The 23,005-nt window shown below is 44.6% G+C and overlaps 1 protein-coding gene across 9 annotated transcripts in view; it reads right to left on the bottom strand.

Annotated features, from left to right (window-relative positions):
* CFAP61 (cilia and flagella associated protein 61) overlaps positions 1 to 23,005 on the bottom strand; it is a 292,210-nt gene that overhangs the window by 185,872 nt on the left and 83,333 nt on the right. For 5 of the 9 annotated variants that reach the window (XR_014832904.1, XR_014832903.1, XM_085004564.1 and 2 more), the window contains exons 12-13: positions 22,235 to 22,274; positions 713 to 839 (exon numbers count right to left, since the gene is read on the bottom strand). Coding sequence is in view for 5 of the 9 variants with exons in the window: in XM_085004564.1 (XP_084860690.1) it covers positions 713 to 772 (60 nt within the window). In the remaining 4 variants the exon portion in view is untranslated. Of the gene's footprint in view, positions 1 to 712; positions 840 to 18,450; positions 18,591 to 22,234; positions 22,275 to 23,005 lie in introns of all 9 variants that reach the window. The other 4 variants (XR_014832901.1, XR_014832902.1, XM_021077414.2 and 1 more) reach the window with 1 other exon arrangement.

Here is a 23,005-nt window from a genome sequence, read left to right as displayed (position 1 = left end):
CAAATTGTGGAATCCTTCACACTTTTTATTGGTTACACTTCAATCAAAAATTTTTAAATAAAGTTTATCCAAAAAAAAAAAAAAGTAACTCAGCCTTTCCCTAACTACATGCGTTGTTCCACATCTGGAGAAGTTAACGTGCATGGTCCTTAAGAAAGGAGCAATACTATAACGACCACAGCTAGCTGGCCCTCTGTGTGGCAAAAGTCTAATATGGTTACTAGACTAGAAAGAGAGCCCAATGTTTGTCATCCAGGATCTTTCCCAGCCAATCCAATCCTGAGGATGCTACTGGCTCAACAAGGAGTGTGGACAGACGCATCACCTCCCAGGGTCAAAACCAGTGCTGCTGGGGTGGGCCCCAGGCACTCGAGGATCCTCTGACCTGGGTCAGATGTGCCTGTTCCAAGAACTGGGTTCTGTCTTCTCCCGTGACACTTGCCTAAATCACGTCCAATTTGCTCACCCCCGGGATAAGGATATAGGGCACCTGATCACCCCACTCGTGAGGATGGCCCTCCTTCCTTGAACCTCAGTTTCCTCCTCCTTCTTTTCTCACTCCAACTTCCGATCCCACCTCTGCTGCTCCCTAGCATACGATTCTCCAACTAGGTCCAAGGAAACTTTGCGATTAAACCCACATGGGTCCTAATGGTCCCATAACGGGAGGGAAAGAAGCCAGTCTGGTCATAGCAGCATAGCAGGTACTTACAGGGTCCCTGCGAGCCTCGTTGTACTTCTTTAAATCCTCCAATATGCTTCTGTTCAACATGAGGGTGCTAATGAGATTTTCAACACCAGGCGAATCCGAGACAGTGGCTAATCTTATGTTAATGGTCCTGGGTAGGGAGACAAACATTTTCTTTTTCAGGTTAAAGTACTAAAAGACGCATTCCCCCTCAACATGCAGACCCAATTGTAACATATCACACCTACACAAAATAATACCAGATAAAGTATTTTTATGAATCACTGGGATTTGATTAATTACAAAAGTAACTCTTCATTCTAGAAAAACCTGGAAAACACACATTTGAAAAAGTACAGGGAGTTCCCATTGTGGCTCAGTGGAAATGAACCCGACTAGTATCCATGAGGATGCAGGTTTGATCCTTGGTCTCACTCAGTGGGTTAAGGATCTGGTTTTGCTGGGAGCTGTGGTGTAGGTCAAAGATGCGGCTCGGATCCTTCGTTGCTGTGGCTGTGGTGTAGGCCAGCAGCTGTAGCTCCGATTCACCCCTAGCCTAGGAACTTCCATGTGCCAAAGGTGTGGCCCTAAAAAGAAAACAATTAAGTTAAATTAAAATGATCAGTTTTCAGGTGCAGCCCGAAAAAGAAAAAAAAAAAAAAAAGAAGAAAAGAAAAGGAAAGAAATGAAAAAGTGCAAAGAATAAAGTAAAAATAGCCAGAAAAATGAGCTGATACCGCAAATCAGTATCAGGTTAGTTAGATCCTAAGGTAAAAAGCGTTATGAAGAAAAAGGGTATTTTTTTTTTTCTAATTTTAATTTTTGTCTTTTTGTCTTTTCAGGGCTACACCTGCAGCATATGGAAGTTCCCAGGCTAGGGGTCTAATCGGAGCTATAGCTGCCAGCCTACGCCACAGACACAGCAACACAGGATCGGAACTGCATCTGCGACCTACACCACAGCTCATGGCAATGCCGGATCCTTAACCCACTGAGCAAGGCCAGGGATTGAACCTACAACCTCATGGTTCCTAGTAGGATTTGTTTCCGCTATGCCACGACAGGAATGCCAAAGGGTATATATTTAATTATAAAAACTCACTAGGAAGATATAACCATATCAAATCTGATCTAACAATACTAACAATATAATCAAGAACATTAAATTTAAAAATTGAGGACTATAATACGAATATGACCAATTCCACCATAATATTGCTAGAATTTGATACACTTCACTCAGAAATTGATATCAGGCAAAAGATTTTGAATACTGTTGAAGACCTGGAGAGAATGAATCAAGGATCTTGCTTCTCTCAGATGAAAACCTGGCCATCAGTCATCTCATTCTTGTTGTCCCCAAGCCCCTGCCAGCTGCCTTAGTCCATGGCTGCTCCATTCTTCTCGATGTTCAGGCCTAAACCCTTGGCTTGGTCTCCGCTCTCTTCCTTGCACACCTCGCTTCCCAGCAGCACGCCAGCTGGCTCTTCCTGAAAACGCCTCCAGAACCCACCCACTCCTCACAATCTCAGATGTTGACCCAGCCACCAGCACCTCCTGCCTGGGCTGTTGCAGCACCATGATGGGTCTGCATAGTTCCGCCTCTGCCCCTGACCCTCCAACCTCAACCAAGCAGGTAGAGTGATGCTTATGAAACGCTGTCAGATCATCAGCTTTTCCATTCAAATCCCAGTAAATGCAAGGGTTTTTAGCCTCCTTTATGCCAAGGACCCCTCGCATAAAAATGTTTTTAAATGCACAAAACACAAAGGATTATACTTTATGAGCTGTGTTAAAGAATATGATTCAGCAGTCATCTAATAATTTCCATAATTTTGCTGTATAAACGAGCATAAGCATTAAGTAATATTTGCAAAGGTCTGCAAAGCCCTGATGTGACAGGATAGGAAAATACCTGTTGTGTCAGTTGAAAAGAAAGTTACAGCTATGACATACTATTGTGGTTTGTTGCCTACATTTACAATGGAAGGGCACTCTAGATTTTAGTTAAAATGCAATAAAAATAAAGATACAATTTTCCGCTGATTCCTACCCATGGACCAAGGTTAAGGACCCAGGGAGTGATGGGACCTGTAACAGCTGAGCACTGCTCTGCACCCTTTCTCTGGGCTCTTGCCTCTGTCTCATCTCCAAACAGCTGGCTTCTTCTTTTCCCTGCTCCCTTACAGGCTTCCCAGCTGTTTCTCAAACATGCCAGGCAACTTCAGGAGTTCTCACTTAGAATTCCGCCTTTTCCAACCCAAATTCACAAGCCTTGTCCCGTCACTTCCACATCAAGTGTCTGCTCAAACTGCATCCCACCACTCACATTTAAAATTTGGAAACCCGGACACTCCATCTCCACTCCCTCTTCTCTTCTTCTCCTTACTACTTTCTGTCTGCTACTTACTTTGTTTTGTCTTCTCTCACTAAAGTAAAACTTCTTGAGGATAAGAACTTGGGTCTGGGGAGTTCCTGTTGTGGCCCAGCAGGTTATGAACCCAACTAGTATCCATGAGGATGTGGGTTCCATCCCTGGCCACGCTCAGTGGGTTAAGGATCCAGTATTGCCACAAGCTGCAGTGTACGTCACAGATGCGGCTCAGATCTGGTGTTGCTGTGGCTGCGGTGTAAGCCGGCAGCTGCAGCTCTGATTTGACAGCAAGCCTGGGAACTTCCATATGTCACAGGTGTGGCCATAAAAAAGCAAAAAAAAAAAAAAAAAAAAAAAAAGAACTGGGGTCTGTTTGCTCGCTGCTTTCCCATGACCAGTATAGTGCCTGGCACGTGGTAGGTACTCAACCAACATCTGCTGAATAAGTGAACTATGCAGCAGCGCAGAGATGGCCAGTGCATTTCCTCCCTGCTTCGATGCAGGACAAATGCCACAGCTGAGTTGTTAAGGGTGCTGGGACAGCCTGGAGTGTCAGTGGGCACGGGCAGGTTTTGCATGTCTCTATTGTGCTCATCTTTGCTCTCTGGGATGTAGATATTGTCCCCCTGGCCAGGCTTAAGGCTCAGACCCCACTGTGGTCCACTCTGAAAGCCAGGGCTTTGCTAGCTCACAGCAATGCTCAATAAATGTTCAATGCGATATGAGGCCGTTTTGCTGCCAAGTATCACAAGATTGCAAATGTTATTTAACTAGTTTGTCCTTAAAATTTTACTGTTGATTAGGGGACACAGTCATTTTGTGTCATATTGTGAAGTTCTCTGTTACTTTCATTTGCCAAAGGAGGCTGTTTGCAATTTTCAAACATTCCCGGACTTTCAGGGGAGGAATGGGCAGTAGCAGAATGTTTATGGCCCATGCCAAAACCATGCTATCCAGTCCGGAGCCATGAGCCACATGGCTGCTGAGCATCTCTGGACTGAGATATCCTGTACATACAAAATACCAACTGAATTCTGCAGACTTGGCACAAGACAAGCATATAAAATATCTCACTGTTCCTTCTTTATACCAATTATAAGTTGAAACAGTAATATTTTGGCCACAAGGGGTTAACTGATAAATATACAATTAGATTCATCTACTTCTTGATTTTTAAATTACTATGGCTATTAGAACGCTTAAAATCACACACTACATGGCTCACTCCATAGTTCCACTGGAAAAGATTGTTATCTATTGCCTTGGGTTTGCTCTAAGAGCTATTTTTCAATGGTTTTCTGCTCAGCTTGAAAAGCAGAATGTAGGTTTACTCTACAGGTGACCCTTTCTTTCCCCAGGGCTCTGAGGCAAGCGGCTGCTGTGTGCGGGGAGCCAAGAAAATGCAGGGACTCGAGGAAGGGACCTTACCTGATGGCAAAAAAAAAAACCCCGAAGGCAGGTTCCTAACCAAGGAAGGGAGCTCACCTGAACGGTACAAGCTGAAGGTGGGCTTCTGGTCAGGATAACAGCCTGCCAGTACGGTGCAAAACCGAGGGCAAACCTCAGATTACACGGCTCTCTTGTTCATGTTGATGGGGAAGAATTGGGGCTTTCCCGGGAAAACAATTTCCACGTTTGCACCGGAGAACATGGACTGTTTCCCGGGTGACCTAATCTTTCCTGTTGTTTTACTTGTTATTCAGTTTTTCCTCAGTCTTCCCTGTTATTTGCTTATTATTCTTATTTTCCATTCTTACTATCCTGTGGTGATTTGTGATTTAACAAAATTACAACAACAATATAAAAATTTCATCCTGATGGACTTTCCCCTATTCAAATCCAATTTAATTAAAAATATAGTGTTTATTTATTAACTGGTTATACTGTAAGCTTTAGAAGTTGGAATGTACTACAGACTCAGATAAAGTTAGACTTATATTATTCATGGTCAAAGAAATCTAGCTATGAGAGTTGTCCGTGATTTTAGAAACTTTTAGGTGATAGCTAACTGAAGTTGGTTTTCTCATACTGTCCTCCTGCCATGACGCTTTGGAGATAAGCACTAATCTAAAAACAAGACTTGTAAATGCCGAATCCTTATGTCTAGCCTTTTAGGAAACATAATCTGGGAGGTAATTTTTAGAACTTGATCTTCAGGTGTACTTTTAACACTGTGATGTAATTGAAAACTGTCTTATAAAACAATCATCTATGCCAATAAAATCTGAGCAGTCCAGTGCCCTGAAAGAAGGGACAAAGAGGCTGTCTCCGTGTGCAATCGCCGACACCATCTCTCCCTAATGGGGTGTGTACTCCCTGGTCACTGGATCTGGACTCCGGCAGCTGTGGATCTGATTGCTAGTCGGATTTGTTGGGAGCAAGGAGCCTGTTTGTTCTGCCTTTGCCTGAAATGAGATAACAGGGAACGGGGGCCGGCAAAAGGGAAACACAAACATGGCAATAGGTACATTCCTCATTGCTTTTACATGGCAATGGACAGAAGCACCCAGAAAGAGAGAAAATTTATTATACGTTAAGAAATAGATCCCCGGGAGTTCCTATTGTACTGCAGCAGAAACAAATCCGACTAGTATCCATGAGGCTATGAGTTCCTATCTCAGTGGTTCCTGACCATTCCTGCCTCATGGAGCTGACCTACTAGTGATTCTAAAACCATCTTCTAAAGAGCAGTTCTTAAATCCCTTTAAGTTTTCAATGATGCGTATGAGATTAGAAATGGGCCAGGAGTTACAAAGACTTTGGTTTGTGTTTCAGCCACAGAAAGCCCCTGGAAAAATAAAATGACTTCAAAAAAAAGTTGTTGAGGATGCTTAGTGTTTTTTCGTAGCATGTGTGATCCTTCAGATGAAATTTTCTAGGAGTTACTGTCGTGGCTCAGCAGGTTATAAACCCGACTAGTATCCATGAGGATTTGGATTTGATCCCTGGCCTCGCTCAGTGCCGTGAGCTGTGGTGTAGGTCCCAGATGTAGCTCGGATCCTGCTTTGCTGTGGCTGTGGTGTAGGATGGCAGCTGCAGCTCTGATTAGACCCCTAGCCTGGGAACTTCCATATGCCACAGTACAGCCCTAAAAAGCCAAAAAAAAAAAAAATATATGAAACTATCTTAAAATATACATGGATGTCATACACACATGCATTCAGCAAAATGATATTGCATTTATTGTCAAATTATCCATCAGCTATCTTTAGTTCTTGCCATATTTTCAGATTAAGCATAACGATTAAGAATACTTACTGAGGGTTTACAAAATGATACCAAGACCTTCTGTGTGATGAACTTTTGATGTGCTATAAGTAAATATCCAAAGAGACAAAGTTCATTTCGATTTTTACATATCAGAAGTTGGCCTGGCAGGGCTGGAGACGATGGTGGGGCCCTGGACACCCCTCAATGTGGCCACCAGTGCATTTCTCCACAAGTTCGGAGTGAGAAGTTTTTGATCGTCATTCTTCCATCACAGCCTCCACACTAGGCCCCCTTCCTTGGTCCCATAACTAGGGACAGAACCGAGAAGGAGTACATGTTCTCCAGCCCGCCACCTATTCTGTGTGTCGCCTTGCACAACCTTCCCGGAAGTGAATGCAAGCTCAGTAAATAGCGGGACGATTTAGCTCTTCTTTCCTCAAGGGCTCTCACCTGCTTCTAAAGTCAGAGAGGGAGCTTAGCTGTGACTTCCTCATCCATCCACATGACTCCATCCACAGAAAAAGCAAGGTCTCTGGAGGAGGTCCTGCATGGGGCCCCGTTTCCTGACCTTTCCTCTTGGTCCTCCACCTCCCCAGGTCTCTCCTCTCTCATACGGCCTCCCAAGAATGTACTGGGTGCCTCAGGCATGTTGCCTCTCCATGCAGAAACCACATCACCTCCCCCACTGGTCCATTCTTGGGTCTGGGAAGCTTTGCAGCCTCCATCATCTGCTTCACAAGAGTTGTTCTCCCGCTGTTGGCAGACTCTTGCCTCAAAGGTCAGAACTTATAATAATCAGACTGTACCCATAACGAAGTGGAAAATCAGACATGAATGTGGAAGGGAAAAGATTTAACAGTGAATTGTTTGACCCCAAATGGAATGAGTGAATGAATTTAGACACCTAGAAGTCTGTGTGTGTGTGTGTGTGTATGTGTGTGTGTGTGCGCGCGCGCACGTGCGCCATCATCACTCAGCCTTACAGAATTCAGGTTTACAGGTCAATTTTTTGATGCCAGTGAATTTAAACTAAATGATGTAAAGAAGAAAAAGCAATTTGAGTTTTTCTGAATTCAAAGGAGTGATCTAAGTAAAAGGAACAGAAAATAACTCCCAACTCATTGGTATTTCGGTTTAACCCCCAAAACAAACAGGCATCACCCAAATAAAGTTTCCCTTGGCGTCTATTCAGGAGGCAAATTAAAACCCCCAGCAAGACTGATATTACCAAAACATGCTCAGTGACGACATGGGCCTGAAATAGGTGTGATGGTGACATGCTAGAAAAAGATGACAACCGGCCAAGATGAGTCACCCACGGAAAAGCACACAAAGCAAAAGCACTGAGGGAGGAACGGCGGAAAAGCAACTACCTAAGGGCATTTCTGTTTACTGGGCAAAGCTGACAACTGGTGGGGTGAGTCAGCTTTGCAGTATATATTTATTCATAGACGATCACCTCCAGCACAATAAATATCAGTGCAGTGAATAAGTCTGAAACCAAGTCCCCCAAACTAAAAATGGCCTATTTCAGAGAAGTACGGCTTAGAAGGGCAAGGAGATGGAAGCGGTGGCCAGGTCATCCAAATGTGTCCCCTACTCATGAATAAAGGAGCAGGAGGGAGCTGGTGTGATGGTGACAACGGGCAGCAGGAGGTAAAGGAAGCAGGTCCTTACATAAGGTTCCAGCCCCACGTTACACGGGCACACATCCGAGAGCTCGCTCGATGAAGTGCAAAGTGTTCAAAAGCATTTCGTTCCTGCACATCCAAAATGAAAGCTCACATAAATATTAGGATATGTCCTCTCAAAGGCCAATCGACGCAAATGAAATGAGGGGCGCCCCCCACGTGGAATTTGTTGACAGAGAGGCAGATGCCGCTAACGATGGAGTAAGTGATCTGTCTCCGTGCTTCACAGCATGGCCAGAGGGCAGATATAATTTCCCGAGGGAAGAGGAACAAGGCTGGGATTGGGGGGAGGGCAGGGAAGACCAGGACGTGAAGTCATGAAATTTATTTTGTTTTTATTTATTTAATTTTTTTGGTCTTTTTGTCTTTTTAGGGCCGCACCCATGGCATATGGAGGTACCCAGGCTAGGGATCTAATCGGAGCTGTAGCCGCTGGCTTATGCCACAGTCACAGCAACGTGGGATCTGAGTTGCATCTGCGACCTATACCAGAGCTCATGGCAACGCCGGATCCTTAACCCACTGAGCGAGGCCAGGGATCGAACCCACAGCCTCATGGTTCCTAGTTGGATTCATTAACCAATGAACCACGATGGGAACTCCAGGTCATGAAATTTAAAGTTAATCGAACTTAAGAGAGAGAACAACACATCCTTAATGGCAAGAGAAGTGAAGCAAACAGTGGACAGACATGATGTACCTGAAGAAAGTGGGTGTGGTGGGCAATACCCACTGTGCCCGTAGGACTCCCCCCAACCCCTGCTGAAAACTCTCATCCCCTCTTCACATGCACCCTCATCACTTGATCCTCTGTATTTTTTCTTTCCTGTATGTCTTTCTCCTCTACCTGGAATGCACATCCCACCAGGGTGAGGACTTCTGTCTATGTGGGGCACCTCTGCTTCCCCAGCACGTGGAACCCGGGCAGGCACATCCTACACAGTCAATACACCCAATACAAGTACTGGGTGCATGGGGAGATGGGCTGGGGCCTCTGGGAAGGACCGTCTTTAGCCAGCTCCTGCTCTGCAGTGGTCACAGGTGTTGGTCCAGAATGCTGAAGCCACTGTGCCAAGGTGAGGAATGCCAGCTTCAGGCTAGAGCTGACACAGGGGGAAGCAGAGAGGACGAGAAAGAAGCCAGGAACCCGAAGGTCCAAACCCCAAAGCCCTGCCCATCTCCAGACCTCCCTGCTATGGCAGCCAATAAACATCCTGTCAACATTTGCTGAAGCCATCTTGAGTTTTCTCCTATTTCCAACTGAAAACATTTCCACTGATGATCCAAGTTTTGAAATTTCAAAAGATGGTTTTAGAAGAACCCAGATTGTGAGGAGGGTGTTTAGGAAAATACAAGTATTAGATGTAACGCACAGCACAGGGAATATAACCAATATTTTACAACTGTTTTATTTATATATTTATTTAGTCTTTTGTCTTTTTAGTGCTGCACTCACAGCATATGGAGGTTCCCACGCTAGGGGTCAAATCAGCTGTTGCTGCCAGCCTATACCACAGCCACACCAACATCAGATTCGAGCTGTGTCTGCAACCTATACCACAGCTCACGGCAACGCTGGATCCTTAACCCACTGGCAAGGCCAGGGATCGAACCCGCAACCTCATAGCTCCTAGTCGGATTCGTTTCTGCTGCACCAAGTAGGGAACTCCTGTAACTTTATGGAGCATAATCTATAAATATATTGAATCATTGTGTTGTACATCTGACACTAATATAATAAAGTCTACCATGATTCAATTAAAAATAAAATCAGAAAGAGATAAGAGAAATTAAAGCATTACTTGATATAAGTAGATAAAAATCCTTAAGACCGTCATTGCTCAAATATTTTTATAAAATCTAGCCCAAGGGTGCATTTATGCAATACAGAAGGGCCTTAATACTTCGACAGAACCAAACATTACTAGATAACTGAAGTTTAAATAAAGTAAGTGTGGCTTACATGGTTATATAAAATCTATATTTGGAGGAGAGAGTGAACCACAATTCTTTTCTACCAAATGATTTATTCATGAAAAGCAGAAGCACCTTCAATGCTTCTCAAGCTTTAATGGGCATAGAAATCAAGTGGGGCCCTTGTGCACAGCACAGGCTCCCAGGAGAACAGACTCAGAGGGCCCGGGGCCAGGGCCCAGATCCTGTATTCCAGCAAGGTCTGGGTGGATGCTGATCCTGCTGACCCATGGCTGCACCTGGAGCAGAACCAAGCAGCTGCGACATACAGAACCCTCCCTGGGTAAGGATGAGGCCTTGAGAAGGGAAGCCTCATGCTCTGGGGCAGGGAAGTACAAGATGCACATCCATGATGGCCTCGTGGGGCTGCCAGCCACCACATGACCTTCCGTGACATCAGGGGCAAACCCCTGTAAGGCCTTACTGACTAAAAGCTGAGACTGAGCCCCGAAAGCCAGAGTGTAGATCCCAGAGCTTCAAGGCACAGGGCCAGCCGACAAAAGACACAGTGCTGTTCCTGGACCTCCCACATCCTGGCTGTCAGTGTGTGTTGGGGGAAGCCACGGTGACATCTGGGGACTTTCAGAGAACCCAGTGGGGAGATGGGGCAGGTGGAGAAGGTCAGTGAAGGCAGCGCCCCTGGAATAAAACCAGTGCCAGGGACCCATTCGAGGGGACGGCCTCCTGTGAGATGGCTCCACACCCACATCTCTGAGCTTCATTTTGTCTGAATTATGAACTTCCTCCCAATTCATTGTTTAACACTAATATTTTTTTAAAAAATACAAATACCTCTGGGATGTAAGGAGTGAGTTGTTGTGGGAAGGTCTTCAGGCAGCTGGTTTCCTCCCTCTCCTCCGGCCAAGCTCAGCTGCCTGAAGGGGCCCTAAGGTTTGGGCTTTCAAAGAGCAGAGGGGGAGTTCCCATCGTGGCGCAATGGTTAATGAATCTGACTAGGAACCATGAGGTTGCGGGTTCAATCCGTGGCCTTGCTCAGTGGGTTAAGGATCCGGCGTTGTCGTGAGCTGTGGTGTAGGTTGCAGACATGGCTTGGATCCCGAGTTGCTGTGGCTCTGGCGTAGGCGGGTGGCTACAGCTCCGATTAGACCCCTAGCCTGGGAACCTCCATATGCCCCGAGAGTGGCCCAAGAAATGGCAAAAAGACAAAAAAATAAAAATAAATAAATAAATAAAAGAGCAGAGGGAAGAAGGCCATTCTGACACCTCATCCCCTTTGTGAGCTAATTCTTCCTACAGGCAAAACTATCATTTCTAACACTGAAAAAGCTCTTTGTATTTAGAATATAAAGTGAAGAATTAAAGATCAAAGCTCTCTATGGAGACAAAACTACAATTCAAAAATATACATACACCCCTATGTTCATTGCAGCACTGTTCACAATAGCCAAAACATGAAAGCAACCTAAGTGTCCATCAACAGATGAATGGATTAAGAAGATGTGGCACATATACACAATGGAATACTACTCTGCCATAAAAAAGAACAAAACAATGTCATTCACAGCAACATGGATGGAACTAGAGATTCTCATACTAAGTGAAGTAAGTCAGAAAGAGAAAGACAAATACTATAGGATATCACTTATATGTAGAATCTAAAACGTGGCACAAATGAACCTATCTTCAAAACAGAAAGAGACTCACAGACATAGAGAAGAGACTTGTGGTTGCCAAGTGGGAGGAGGAGGGAGTGGGATGGACGGGGAGTTTGGGGTTAGTAGATATGAACTATTATATTTAGAATGGATAAGCAACGAGTTCCTACTGTATAGCACAAGGAACTATATCCAGTCTCTCAGGATAGATCATGATGGAAGATAATATGAGAAAAAGTATATATATACACACACACATATATGACTGGGTCACTTTGCCTGTATAGCAGAAGTCGACACAACACTGTAAATCAACTAAACTTTAATTTTTAAAAAATAAACTCTGTAGAGAATAATGGCCCACTGGCTGCCATGGCTACAAGAGAGACATCCCCTGATGGTGACATACACCTGGGTTTTGAAGGACACCTTCCACTACATGACCAGACATAGATTCCGAGTGGAAGGGGTAAGAAAACAAGAGAAATAGCGCCAAGGAGCTCAAGACTGGACACATCGAGAACTGGGTGTCCAGTGGCCGGTGAGTTGGTGATGGGGGCTTGGGTGGGATCAGTAACAAAGGCCATGGTTTTCTAAAGACAGGGAAACTACTTCCACTCATATAAGTTGTTGATTTTTCAGAAAAGAACCCAAGTGTGCAGGATTTGCTCCAATTTTCTATATAAGTAATTTTTTTAAAAAAATGAAGCTGACACTGCAGATAGTTACAAAGAAAAACTAGGGCCCTCTGGCAACCAGAACTAATTTCCAGACAAGTGTTGAAAATCTCATTGTTTTATTAATTTTTTAATAAAAGCAATATGTGATCATAGTAAAAAAAAAGTATGCAACAAAAAGATATGACTATGAATTAAGTAATTAAGCCACTAAGAATAAGGTCACTGGAGTTCCTGTTGTGACTCAGCAATAACAAGTCCGACTAGTATCCATGAGGACACAGGTTCAATCCCTGGCCTCGCTCAGTGGGTTAAGGATCTGGCATTGCCATGAGCTGTGGTGTAGGTCACAGATGCGGCTCAGATCTGGCTGTGGCATAGTTCCGATTGGAGCCCTAGACTGGGAACTTCCATATGCCTCAGGTTTGGCCCTAAAAAAAGCAAAAAAAAAAAAAAAGAAAAGAAAAGAAAAAAACAAGGCTATTTACTGCAAGCAGACCTATGACCTATTCCTGATTCCCTGTCATCTGGCTGCCCTTCATCAGTGTGTATTTATTCATAAAGAGAACCCCAAATCATAAGAAAATGTCACCAATATACTCTAGGTAAGAATGCAGGAGTTCCCATCATGGCTCAGTGGTTAACAAATCCCACTAGGAACCATGAGGTTGCAGGTTTGATCTTTGGCCTTCCTCAGTGGGTTAAGGATCCAGCGTTGCTGTGAGCTGTAGTGTAGGTCACAGATACAGTTCAGATCCTGCATTGCTATGGCTGTGGCGTACGCCATAGGCTACAGCTCCGATTCCGATTCGACCCCTAGCCTGGGAACCTCCATATGCCTCAGGTGCAGCCCTAGAAAAGGCAAAAAGACAAAAAAAAAAAAAAAAAAGAATGCACAAAGTACAAAGAACATTCTAATAAAAGCTCTACTTGAGTCACAGTATAATTTTAAACTCAGTGATACAAAATTAACTATCTTTTCTATTATAGAATTAATGTGTGGCTATGATTTTTAAAAAATCAAACAGAAATGAACAACCTAATCTTAAAAAGGGCAAAAGATCTGGACAGACACCTCACCAAAGTAGATGCACGGATGGCAAAGAACATATAAAAAGATGCTCAAAGCCACTCACCATTATGGGGTGGTGAATTAAAATAACAAGATACCACTACATTCCTATCAGAACAGTAAAAATTCAAAACACTGACAAAGCCTGGTGAGGATGTGAAGTAACGGGAACTCTCAGTCATTGCTGGTGGGGATGCTAAATGGCACAAGGCTTTGGAAGACAGTTTGGCTGTTGCTTACAAACTAAATTTTCTTACCATACCATCTAAAATTGTGCTCCTTGGTATACACCCAAATGAGCTAAAAACGTAACCATCACACAAAAACCTGCACACAGATATTTACAGCATCTTTATTCACAATTGCCAAGACTTGGAAGCAACAGAGCTGTCCTTCAGTAGGTGAAGGGATAAATAAACCAGGGACCATCCAGACCATGGAAAATCATTCAGGGCTAAAAAGAAATAAGCTATTATAAAAAGACATGGAGGGACTTTAAAAGGTTTATTACTAAGTGAAAGAGGCCAATCTCTAAAGGCCACATACTGTATGATTCCAACGATGTGACATTCTAGAAAAGGCAAACTATGGAGGCATTAAAAGATCAGTGGTTGCCAGAGGGATGAGCAGATGGAGCCCAGAGGACTTTTAGAAATCATTCTGCATGATACCGGGACGGTAGATACATCACTACACATCTGTCCAAATGCATAGGACACATCACAGAAGAGTGAGTCCCAGTAAACTGTGGACTCTGGAGTTCCTGTTGTGGCTCAGCAGGTTAGGAACACAATATATGTAACTGTGAGGATGCAGGTTTGATCTCTGGCCTCGTTCAGTGGGTTGAGGATCCAGTGTTGCTGTGGCTGTGGCATAGTCCAACAGCTGGAGCTCTGATTCAAACCCTAGCCTAGGAGCTTCCATATGCTGCAAAAAAAACCCAACTCTGGACTCTGGTTGACAATGGTGAGTCCACATAGGGTCATCGACTGTAACCAATGGCGCAGCCCTGATGTGGGACATTAACGGTGGGAGAGCTTGGTGGGGGTCGGGGTGGGGTAAGTCAGAATCCTCCTCAATTTCTGCTCCACTGTGCTGTGAGCCTAAAACAGGCATAAAGCAAAAAGTAAGCCCCCATCTACACCCCAATGACCTGGTCCTGCTCTCCAGAGGTTAATAAAATTCTGTGCACATTTCCAGAACGTCTATACAAGACAAAAACTAGATACGATGGTCCCCCAGGATCCCTTTCCCCTTCTTCCTTTTAATTAGTGAATCAACTGAGTCGTCGCTGGGTGCACACCTGACCCTCTAGCAACTTGTCCCCCAGCCTCCCTGGCATCTTGGCAGGGCCTACAGCCAACTCCCTTACCACAGACTATGAACAGAAGTGATGTAACTTCTGAAAGGGGAAAGTCTTCTTCCTTTCTCTTGGCACCCTCCCCCTGGGCTGAAACATGGCAGTGGTGGTATCTTGAGCCAGCTCGTGGGACCAGGAGGAAGAGCCCACCCTGATAGGGGTCTGACACCTTCCTGCACCCTGGGCGCCTTTGAAGGCCTGGGGGTGCTCAGGACCCCTGCCCAGACTAGTGCTTTTCAATGTGTAAAATAAAAGACACTGATTAAAACGTTTTTAAAATGCATGTTTTGATAATACCTGTGCCTCCTCATTAATGCATCAAGTAACAAGTTCTCTGGTTGAGAATAAATTTACTGAAGTTTCAAAGGAGGATGAGCATCTGTATTTTGAGATCTACAACAAGGGTAAGGTGACATAGAAATATCCATGATTTCTACAGGCTACAAAGTCACGGCTTCACTCACACTTCTGAGGCTTGCCGCCTCCATTCTCATGGAAGGACACACCAAATTTCAGAGGTTAGTAACAGAAAGATGTGGTTTTCTTCCCAACCAAAGTCCCACGCCCCTGACCTCCATGCGGAGGGCAGGTAAGACCCTTGCTCTCTGAGATGGAGGAGCAATGAGAAAAGGAACCTGGGTCCCTGGACGACTTCCTGGAGGAAAAGCTACAATTCTCCTTAGAGCACCTGCTCTGTCTGGGCCACTATGTGAGGGAGGCGGGGCTTTCCTCTGGTTTGAGCCACTGTGTTTTGGGGTCTCTGTTACAACAGCTTTACATTGAAAACATAGTATAGAGAAGCACTATGTGAGCCAGCTGCCTTAGTTCCACTTCCAGCCCCCTACTTTCTGCTGTGCACTTTGGACTACTTAACCTCTCTGAGTCTTGGCTTCCTTCCCTGTGAAATGAGGATAATAAAAGCGGTCACCAGCTAATAAGATCACATGGAAAGTGATTAAGAAAGTGCTTAAAACACTATACACCTCCCCTAAATGTAAGCTATCATGACTTTTGTTTCTATTACTCTTATCATCTGACGTCTTGCCTTTCTCACCATCCTAGATATCATTCCGTACAGGACAGACAGATCTGTTTTTATTTTTCCAAAACCTGCATAGTAAATCTGCCAAAATTCATTTAATCATTCCCCAACTATAAAGTGATCATTTAGAATATTTCTCAGGTTTCACTCAAAAGGCTAACATATCAATTCTAGAGAAAGCTCTCTGAAACTACTCCGCCAATCCCTCCGTGGTAAGATTTTGCAACAACTTTACTGAGGCATTGTGTACATACAATAAACTATATCCATTTTAAATGTGCAGCTGAATGAGCTATACAACTATTGTAAGAATAAAGCTGCATGTATAAGACAGGTTGAAAAAAGCTGCCTAATAGAAAGCGGAAGGTATTGACATTTTTCCTGTGATAGATAACACTGTTCACTTTCTATGGATGGAGATGGTCCTGCCTGGAGACAGAAATGTAGGAAACAGCTCCATTGTCCATTTTTCCTGCAATGCCCCAGATTTGTGTCTGGCGGTGCACCCCTCCCCGACCCAGCCCCTGAGCCCAGGGACCAGATCCAGGTGATGCCAACCAGCAGCCTCTGGCCCAGTGACGGGTTCCAGGTTGGCACAGGACGGATGTGAGCCAATGAGATGCAACAAGACATCTGTGTTGGGGCTTCTGAAAAGAAGCACACTCACCACTCTTCCCATTGGACTTTAGCAGAAAGGGTCTGCGGCTACCCCACCCACCCTATGACCACTGAGGAAGCACTGGCCTGAGAAGGAGTCACCTTGGAAGAGACAGATCCAACAGGATGATAAACCACACATGAAACCAGCACTGCCCGTGGATTCTTTCCTCTGCTCCATGGCAGGGATACATTCTCCAGTTACTTAAGCCAATCTGATGGGTTTCGACCACTTGCCACATTCAAGGTTGGTGCAGAAAAATTCCAAAATGTAGGGGATATGAGGAAGGAAACGAAAACAATCACCCATGAGGCCCCTTCTACCACACTGGGTGGACCACAGGCCACCTCCAATGCCACAGCCGGGATCCCTGGAGGCAGCTTCGCACAGAGGACCGCATGGGGATGACACAGGTAAGCTCCTGGACCCTCCACACCTTTTGGGACATGGCCGAGCAGGATGGAGCAGACTGTGAGCCAGTGGGTCACAACAGACACTTGGCTGACACCTCAGGGCATCTTGGCCTTTGGAAGACCTTTTCGAGATGCCTTTCTCAGGCAGAGGGCTGCTGGCCTCTCTCTGCTCCCCCCCCTTCCCCCACACAGATTGGTCACTGGATGCGGGCTGCCCTTGGCGGTGACCTTGGGCAAAACCCTTCTCTTCTGTCCAGGGTAGTCTCTTTGGGAGGCACCCAGCTTCGAGCTCTTGGTGCCCGCACATCCCGTAGGTGGGAAATGAGTGCTTCAGGTCTGAAAGAGGGGGTCTGGGGTGGGGGGCACACACTACACCTGCACCTCTCCTTTTAGCCTCTTTTATTCATGTATTCTTTCCTTCTTCAGAAATGTTAGTCATATTTAAATGCTGCTTTATATATTGATGGTTTTTTTTTTAACCCTAACATTACCTTCAGAGCATTGTGCAATCATTAGACACTCTTTAAATAAATTGTAAAAACGTAAGTACCACAAAGTATTTAGACATTCTCTTACTTTGGGGTATTTATAGTATTTCCGATGTTCTTTAATCCTCATACATACATTTTGGTTCACATCCCTGCAACAAGTTTACTAGGATGGATTTTTAGAAGTGGAATTAAAGAGTGAAAGGTTTTGAGCTACTTGAGCATTCTAGCTAAACTGGCCTTTGAAATTTTTTATCAATTTACATTCTCACAGGAGCCACATTTTTTTTCCATTGGAATCCAATGTTTCCATAGTCATCGTCGTCTTCTTTTTTGCCTTTTGTCTTTTTGGGGCTGCACCCACAGCATATGGAGGTTCCTGGGCTAGGGGTCCAATCGGAGCTACAGCTGCTGGCCTACACCACAGCTACAGCAACGTGGGATCCAAGCCGTGTCTGCTACCTACACCACAGCTCCTGGCAACGCCAGATCCTTAACCCCCTGAGTGAGGCCAGGGATCAAACCTGTGTCCTCATGGCTGCTGGTCAGATTCCTTTCTGCTGAGCCATGATGGGGACTCCCTACACATAACTTTACACACATACATACATTAAATTCCTACTCTACTGCAGTCTGTGGTGAGATTCTTTCTGGCATTACCTTGTTCTACCCATAGAAATGGTCAACACTGCATTGTTTTGATGACTGTGGAGTTGCATTATGCTTTAATATCTGACTGGACAAGTAACTTATCACTCTGATTCTTTCTCTAAATGTATTGATTAAAGTCATTTGATCAAGCCCTCCACCAATAAGACAACTTAAAAACATAAATCATTCAATTAAAACTGTAGGGAGCCTGTTCCCTCCCCCACCCACCCCCCTTTTTTTGGTCTTTTTGTCTTTCAGGGCTGCACTAGCAGCATATGAGGTTCCCAGACCAGGGGTTGAATTGAAGGTACAGCTGCCAACCTATGCCACAGCCACAGCAACGCAGGATCCGAGCCGTATCTGTGACCTAAACCACAGCTCATGGCAACATCAGATCCTTAACCCACTGAGAAAGGCCAGGGATCAAACCTGCCTCCTCATGGATGATAGTGGAGTTTGTTAATCACTGGGCCATGATGGGAACTCCTCCCCCACCATTCATGGACTGTCTTTTGGCCAAACGTGCGTCCACTTACTTGAGCAACCCAGCCCGATGGAAGACATAGAGATCCTGGTCCAGGGTGCAGTTGTTGAAGGGGACAATCTTCACGAAGTTCTGGACGAGGACAAACTCGGGGGTGAGATGCGGCAGAGAAATGATGCAGAAGTCCTTGTCCTGACATGATTGGAGACCGGAAATCACTCATCACTAAACATATTCCTGCCATAAGACCCTAACGAACACCGGAGTGAAACATGTAGAGGAGAGGGTATTCAAGCTAAACATGCCGAGAATTTGCAATGGTAACATTCAGGGGATCAGCAACTGCAAGAATATGGAGAAAATATCTGCATGTTTGACTGAAACCTGAGTAAATGAATGATGTGAGCAGTGGACCCTCTCAGCACAGCTCTTTCAGAAGTAGATTTTTTCCCCCCACTTTTTGTCTTTTTAGGGCCACACCCACGGCATATGGAGGTTCCCAGGCTAGGGGTCCAACTGGAGCTGTAGCTGCAGACCACAACCACAGCCATAGCAACTTCATGTCCAAGTCGCGTCTGTGACCTACACCAAGGCTCATGGCAATGCCAGATCCTTAACCCACTGAACAAGGCCAGGGATCGAACCCACATCCTTATGGATGCTAGTCAGGTTTGTTAACCGCTGAGCCGTGACAGGAACTCCTCAGAAGTAGATTTTTAGACTAAGGACTTTGACGAGTGCAAATTCAGATGTATCCAAAAATGAATGAGGCAGCATGGCATCATGGCAAAGGCCCTGGGTTTACAAGTGATGCTGGGCCAGCTGTGGTCGCCTCCCCTGGGAGGTAAGAGGGTGGTGCTCCAGGCCTTTTCTGCTCTAATATCCTGTGACTATGCATGAATGGACATCTGTGTGTTTTACCAGGACACAATCCCATTTGGGAAAAGAGATCCAAGGGTGTGTTTAACCTGGGCAATGGGCTTGGTTAGCAGACACAGGAGGGTCTGTGTGTCTTGACCTTCTAGACCTGTGCCATCCAGTATGGTGGCCAGGCAGCCACATCTGACCACTGAGCACTTGGAACGTGGCTAAAAATGGTGAACTGCATTTTTTATTTCATTTTAAAGTATTTAACTTTAAAAACTGATATTCAATTCAGTTATTGGAAAAGTTTTATGTATGTTTGGAACAACCTGGGCTTACAAATCTACTCATTCAACCCTAAATTTTATGAAATCTTAATGCACATCAAGAATTCCTGATGACAATTTAGTGCTTGTACTGTGATGCAGTATAGTGTAAAATACACATTGGATTTTAAAAACCAAGAAAAAGGGGGAGTTCCCATTGTGGCTCAGTGGGTTAAGAACTCAACTAGTATCCACGAGGATGCAAGTTCAACCCCTGGCTTTGCTCAGTGAGTTAAGGATCTGGTGTTGCCACAAACTGCGGTATAGGTCACAGATGTGGCTCGGATCGTGCGTTGCTGTGGCTGTGGCATAGGCCGGCAGCTGCAGCTTCATTTCAACCCCTAGCCTGGGAATGTCCATATGCCGTGGGTGGCCTTAAAAGATAAAAAAAAAAAAAAAACTGAGAAAAGGGATGTGAAAGATCTCATTAATAATTTTTCATACTGATTACATAGTGAAATGATTAAATTTTGGATCGATGGCATTAAATAAAATGGATAATTAAAATTATTACATTTCAAATCGATAAGCAGTGAGGTCCTACTGTATAGCATAGGGAACTATATATAATCTCTTGGGATAGACCATGATGAAAGATAATATAAGAAAAAGAATGAATATGTATGTATGACTGGGTCACTTTATTGTACAGCTGAAACTGGCACAACATTGTAAATCAATTATACTTTAATTAATTAAAAAACTGATTTCACCTATGTCTTCTTTTTTTAATGTGGCTGCTGGAACATTTAGAATTTGTTGTCTCTAGGATGGTGCTGCCTGGGACTGTCTGTGCTCCCCACCCCCACCTGATGCTCTGCCAGGTGCCTGCAGAAGCAGCCTGCTCTTCCCAGAGCTAATTTGTCCCTTTGGGGTCTCGCCTCCTCCTGAACCCGGTGAAGGCATTGCCTGTGCTGATCCAACACCCGGGAGACACGTGCACAACCCAAAGAAGCGAATCACTCTGTGACCTTCTCATCCTCCTTTCTAGCAAAATAACACAGCTCCTTCTGGGGAACTTGCAAGTCAAGTTGCCAAAATTCTCAAGCTGGAAATAAGAAGTGAGAGCCAGGTCTCAGGGGGTGGGAAGAGGGGGGCTTCTTCAGGGAGGGGGAGATCTTAATGAGTTGCTTCCACTTGGATGGAGAGGATTAAGGATGAAGTAATGAGGGTATTTTGTTCCTGACTCCCCATATCCCGAAATAATACAGAATGTAAAGGGGAACATGTCTCTCAGTGTTTGAAAGCCAGCCTTGCTTTTGTAACTACACTGAAGGTCTGTATCTATGTGGACTTCAAAATAGGAATGAATTGGAAGTCAACTATACTCCAATAAAATTTATTTTAAAAAACAGGAATGAATTAAACTTAGTGAATTTACTTTGGGGCATCTCTGAGGGAAGCTGGTTTTGCAAACCCTCCCTCGGGGTCATCTACTTGCTTTATGAGCCTCAGGATGCCTTAAAATTAATTCCAAAAAATTACGATGGAGAATATCATCACAAGGCTTAATGATCTTAACAAAATGAGGAAATACAATCTATGATTACAGAGCTTTCTGGCAACATAATTAAACCTTAGTTGTTTTTTAGCCTTGGTATAAAGAGCATCAAGAAAAAAATAAAACAATAGCTATTTTGCCTGTAACTGGCTAGCTGAAGAGGTGTGGTTGTAGCCCTAACGGATGAGCCAGCCATGGAAAAAGTCATAAACATCCAACTAAGGAACCTCAATTGTCTTTCCTCCAATAAAGTGAGGAGAGCTTGTTCACAATCTCTACCCCTTGACAACCATGAAAGGAAAATGCAGGAGGCAGCTGGAGGCCCTGAGAATCTTGTCTGCACTTGGCTGGCTGCTTGGGGCCCTTCGCCAACCAACCCTGGGGTGGAGGGTCAGGCCCTCCCACATGTCAGGCCCCGTGTCAGGCAACACCAACCAGCAGATCAACCGCAAGTTCCCACTTTTCTCCCCTCCGAAGCACAAGTGAATGAGTCAAAATTCTTTGAGCCAAAGTAATACAACATTCTGACTCACTTTAGTGTATAATTTCTGACATTTTCATGTACTACTAGCCTTCTATTAATGACTTGATTCTAATCAAACACTGGTGAAACAATCCCTAAAAGAAATTATATATTGCAAACAAACTACTAAAACAGCATTACTGAAAAACTATTGAAAAACGACAATATTTTCTACTTTTAGGAATTCGTGTGGGATGGAATTCCCTTTGTGGCTCAGTGGTTAACAAACCCAACTAGGATCCATGAGGATTCGGATTCGATCCCTGGCCTTCCTCAGTGGGTTAAGGATCTGGCGTTGCCATGAGCTGTGGTGTACGTCGCAGACACAGTTTAGATCCCACATTGCTGTGACTGTGGTGTAGGCAGGCAGCTACAGCTCTGATTCAACCCCTAGCCTGGGAACTTCCATGTGCCACACATTCGGCCCTAAAAAGCAAAATAATAATAATACTAATAACAATCAATGACATGTCATTCAACCTTTTTTTTTTTTAATAAGAACAGAAAAGTGGTTCCATCCTCAACATTCATAGCAGATTAAGTGTTTGGACAATGAATATGGCATCTTACTTTTCTAGCTTATAAAACCAATTGTATTACTCAAAATTCAGCATGTACTTACAGGAAAAAGGCTGAAAACGAAATTCATAAAGTCAAGTGACCTGGAAAGAAGAGAGGAAGAACTGTCACTGACCTGCAAGCCAAGCAGCATCAGAGTACACTTAGAGAGGTCTGTGGCATGGAGTTCCCATCGCGGCTCAGCGGAAACGAACATGACTAGCATCCATGAGGATGCAGGCTCAATCCTTGGCCTTGCTCAGTGGGTTAAGGATCCTGCATTGCCCTGAGCTGTGGTGAAGGTCGCAGACGCAGCTTGGATCCCAAGTTGCTGTGGCTGGGTGTAGGCCAGCGGCTATAGCTCCAAGTTGACCCCTAGCCTGGGAACCTCCATGTGCCTCAGGTGCGGCCCTAAAAATACAAAAGACTAAAGAGATCTGCGACTCTCCCCCACTAGGCAGTGATCAACCAACCACTAGTCAGAATCTGTGTCCAGCTCAACAGTAATCAGCTGCAGAAACAATAAAAAGTTTCCAATACCAGTAATAAAGTATTTTTCTAGAACCCAAAGTACTACGATAGTAGTAAGTCATCTCCACATGTTCAAAGAGCAGGATAGACGTTCTGTGGACATGATTCCTCCCCTCCTTTTTAGAGGAACTCAGGGGGGAGACGTGGGCACATTATAAGCTTTTCTGATCTTTTTTACATGCAAAAGATTTTCTGAGCCGCTGCAGATGTACATTCATAGGTGAACCACGGTGGGTCATCAAATTTCTGTTTGAAAAACCAAAAAGCACAGCAGTTCCCATCATGGCGCAGCGGAAATGAATCC

The sequence above is a fragment of the Sus scrofa genome, chromosome 17 (genome assembly GCF_054392235.1).
Source record: "Sus scrofa isolate SSC_HxYL_T2T_F1_AM1 chromosome 17, Sscrofa_HxYL_maternal_Yorkshire_Landrace_v2.0, whole genome shotgun sequence".
Taxonomy (NCBI): Eukaryota; Metazoa; Chordata; class Mammalia; order Artiodactyla; family Suidae; genus Sus; species Sus scrofa.
The sequence above is the reverse complement of the archived record's forward strand: the minus strand, read 5'-3'. Positions and strand labels throughout refer to the sequence as shown.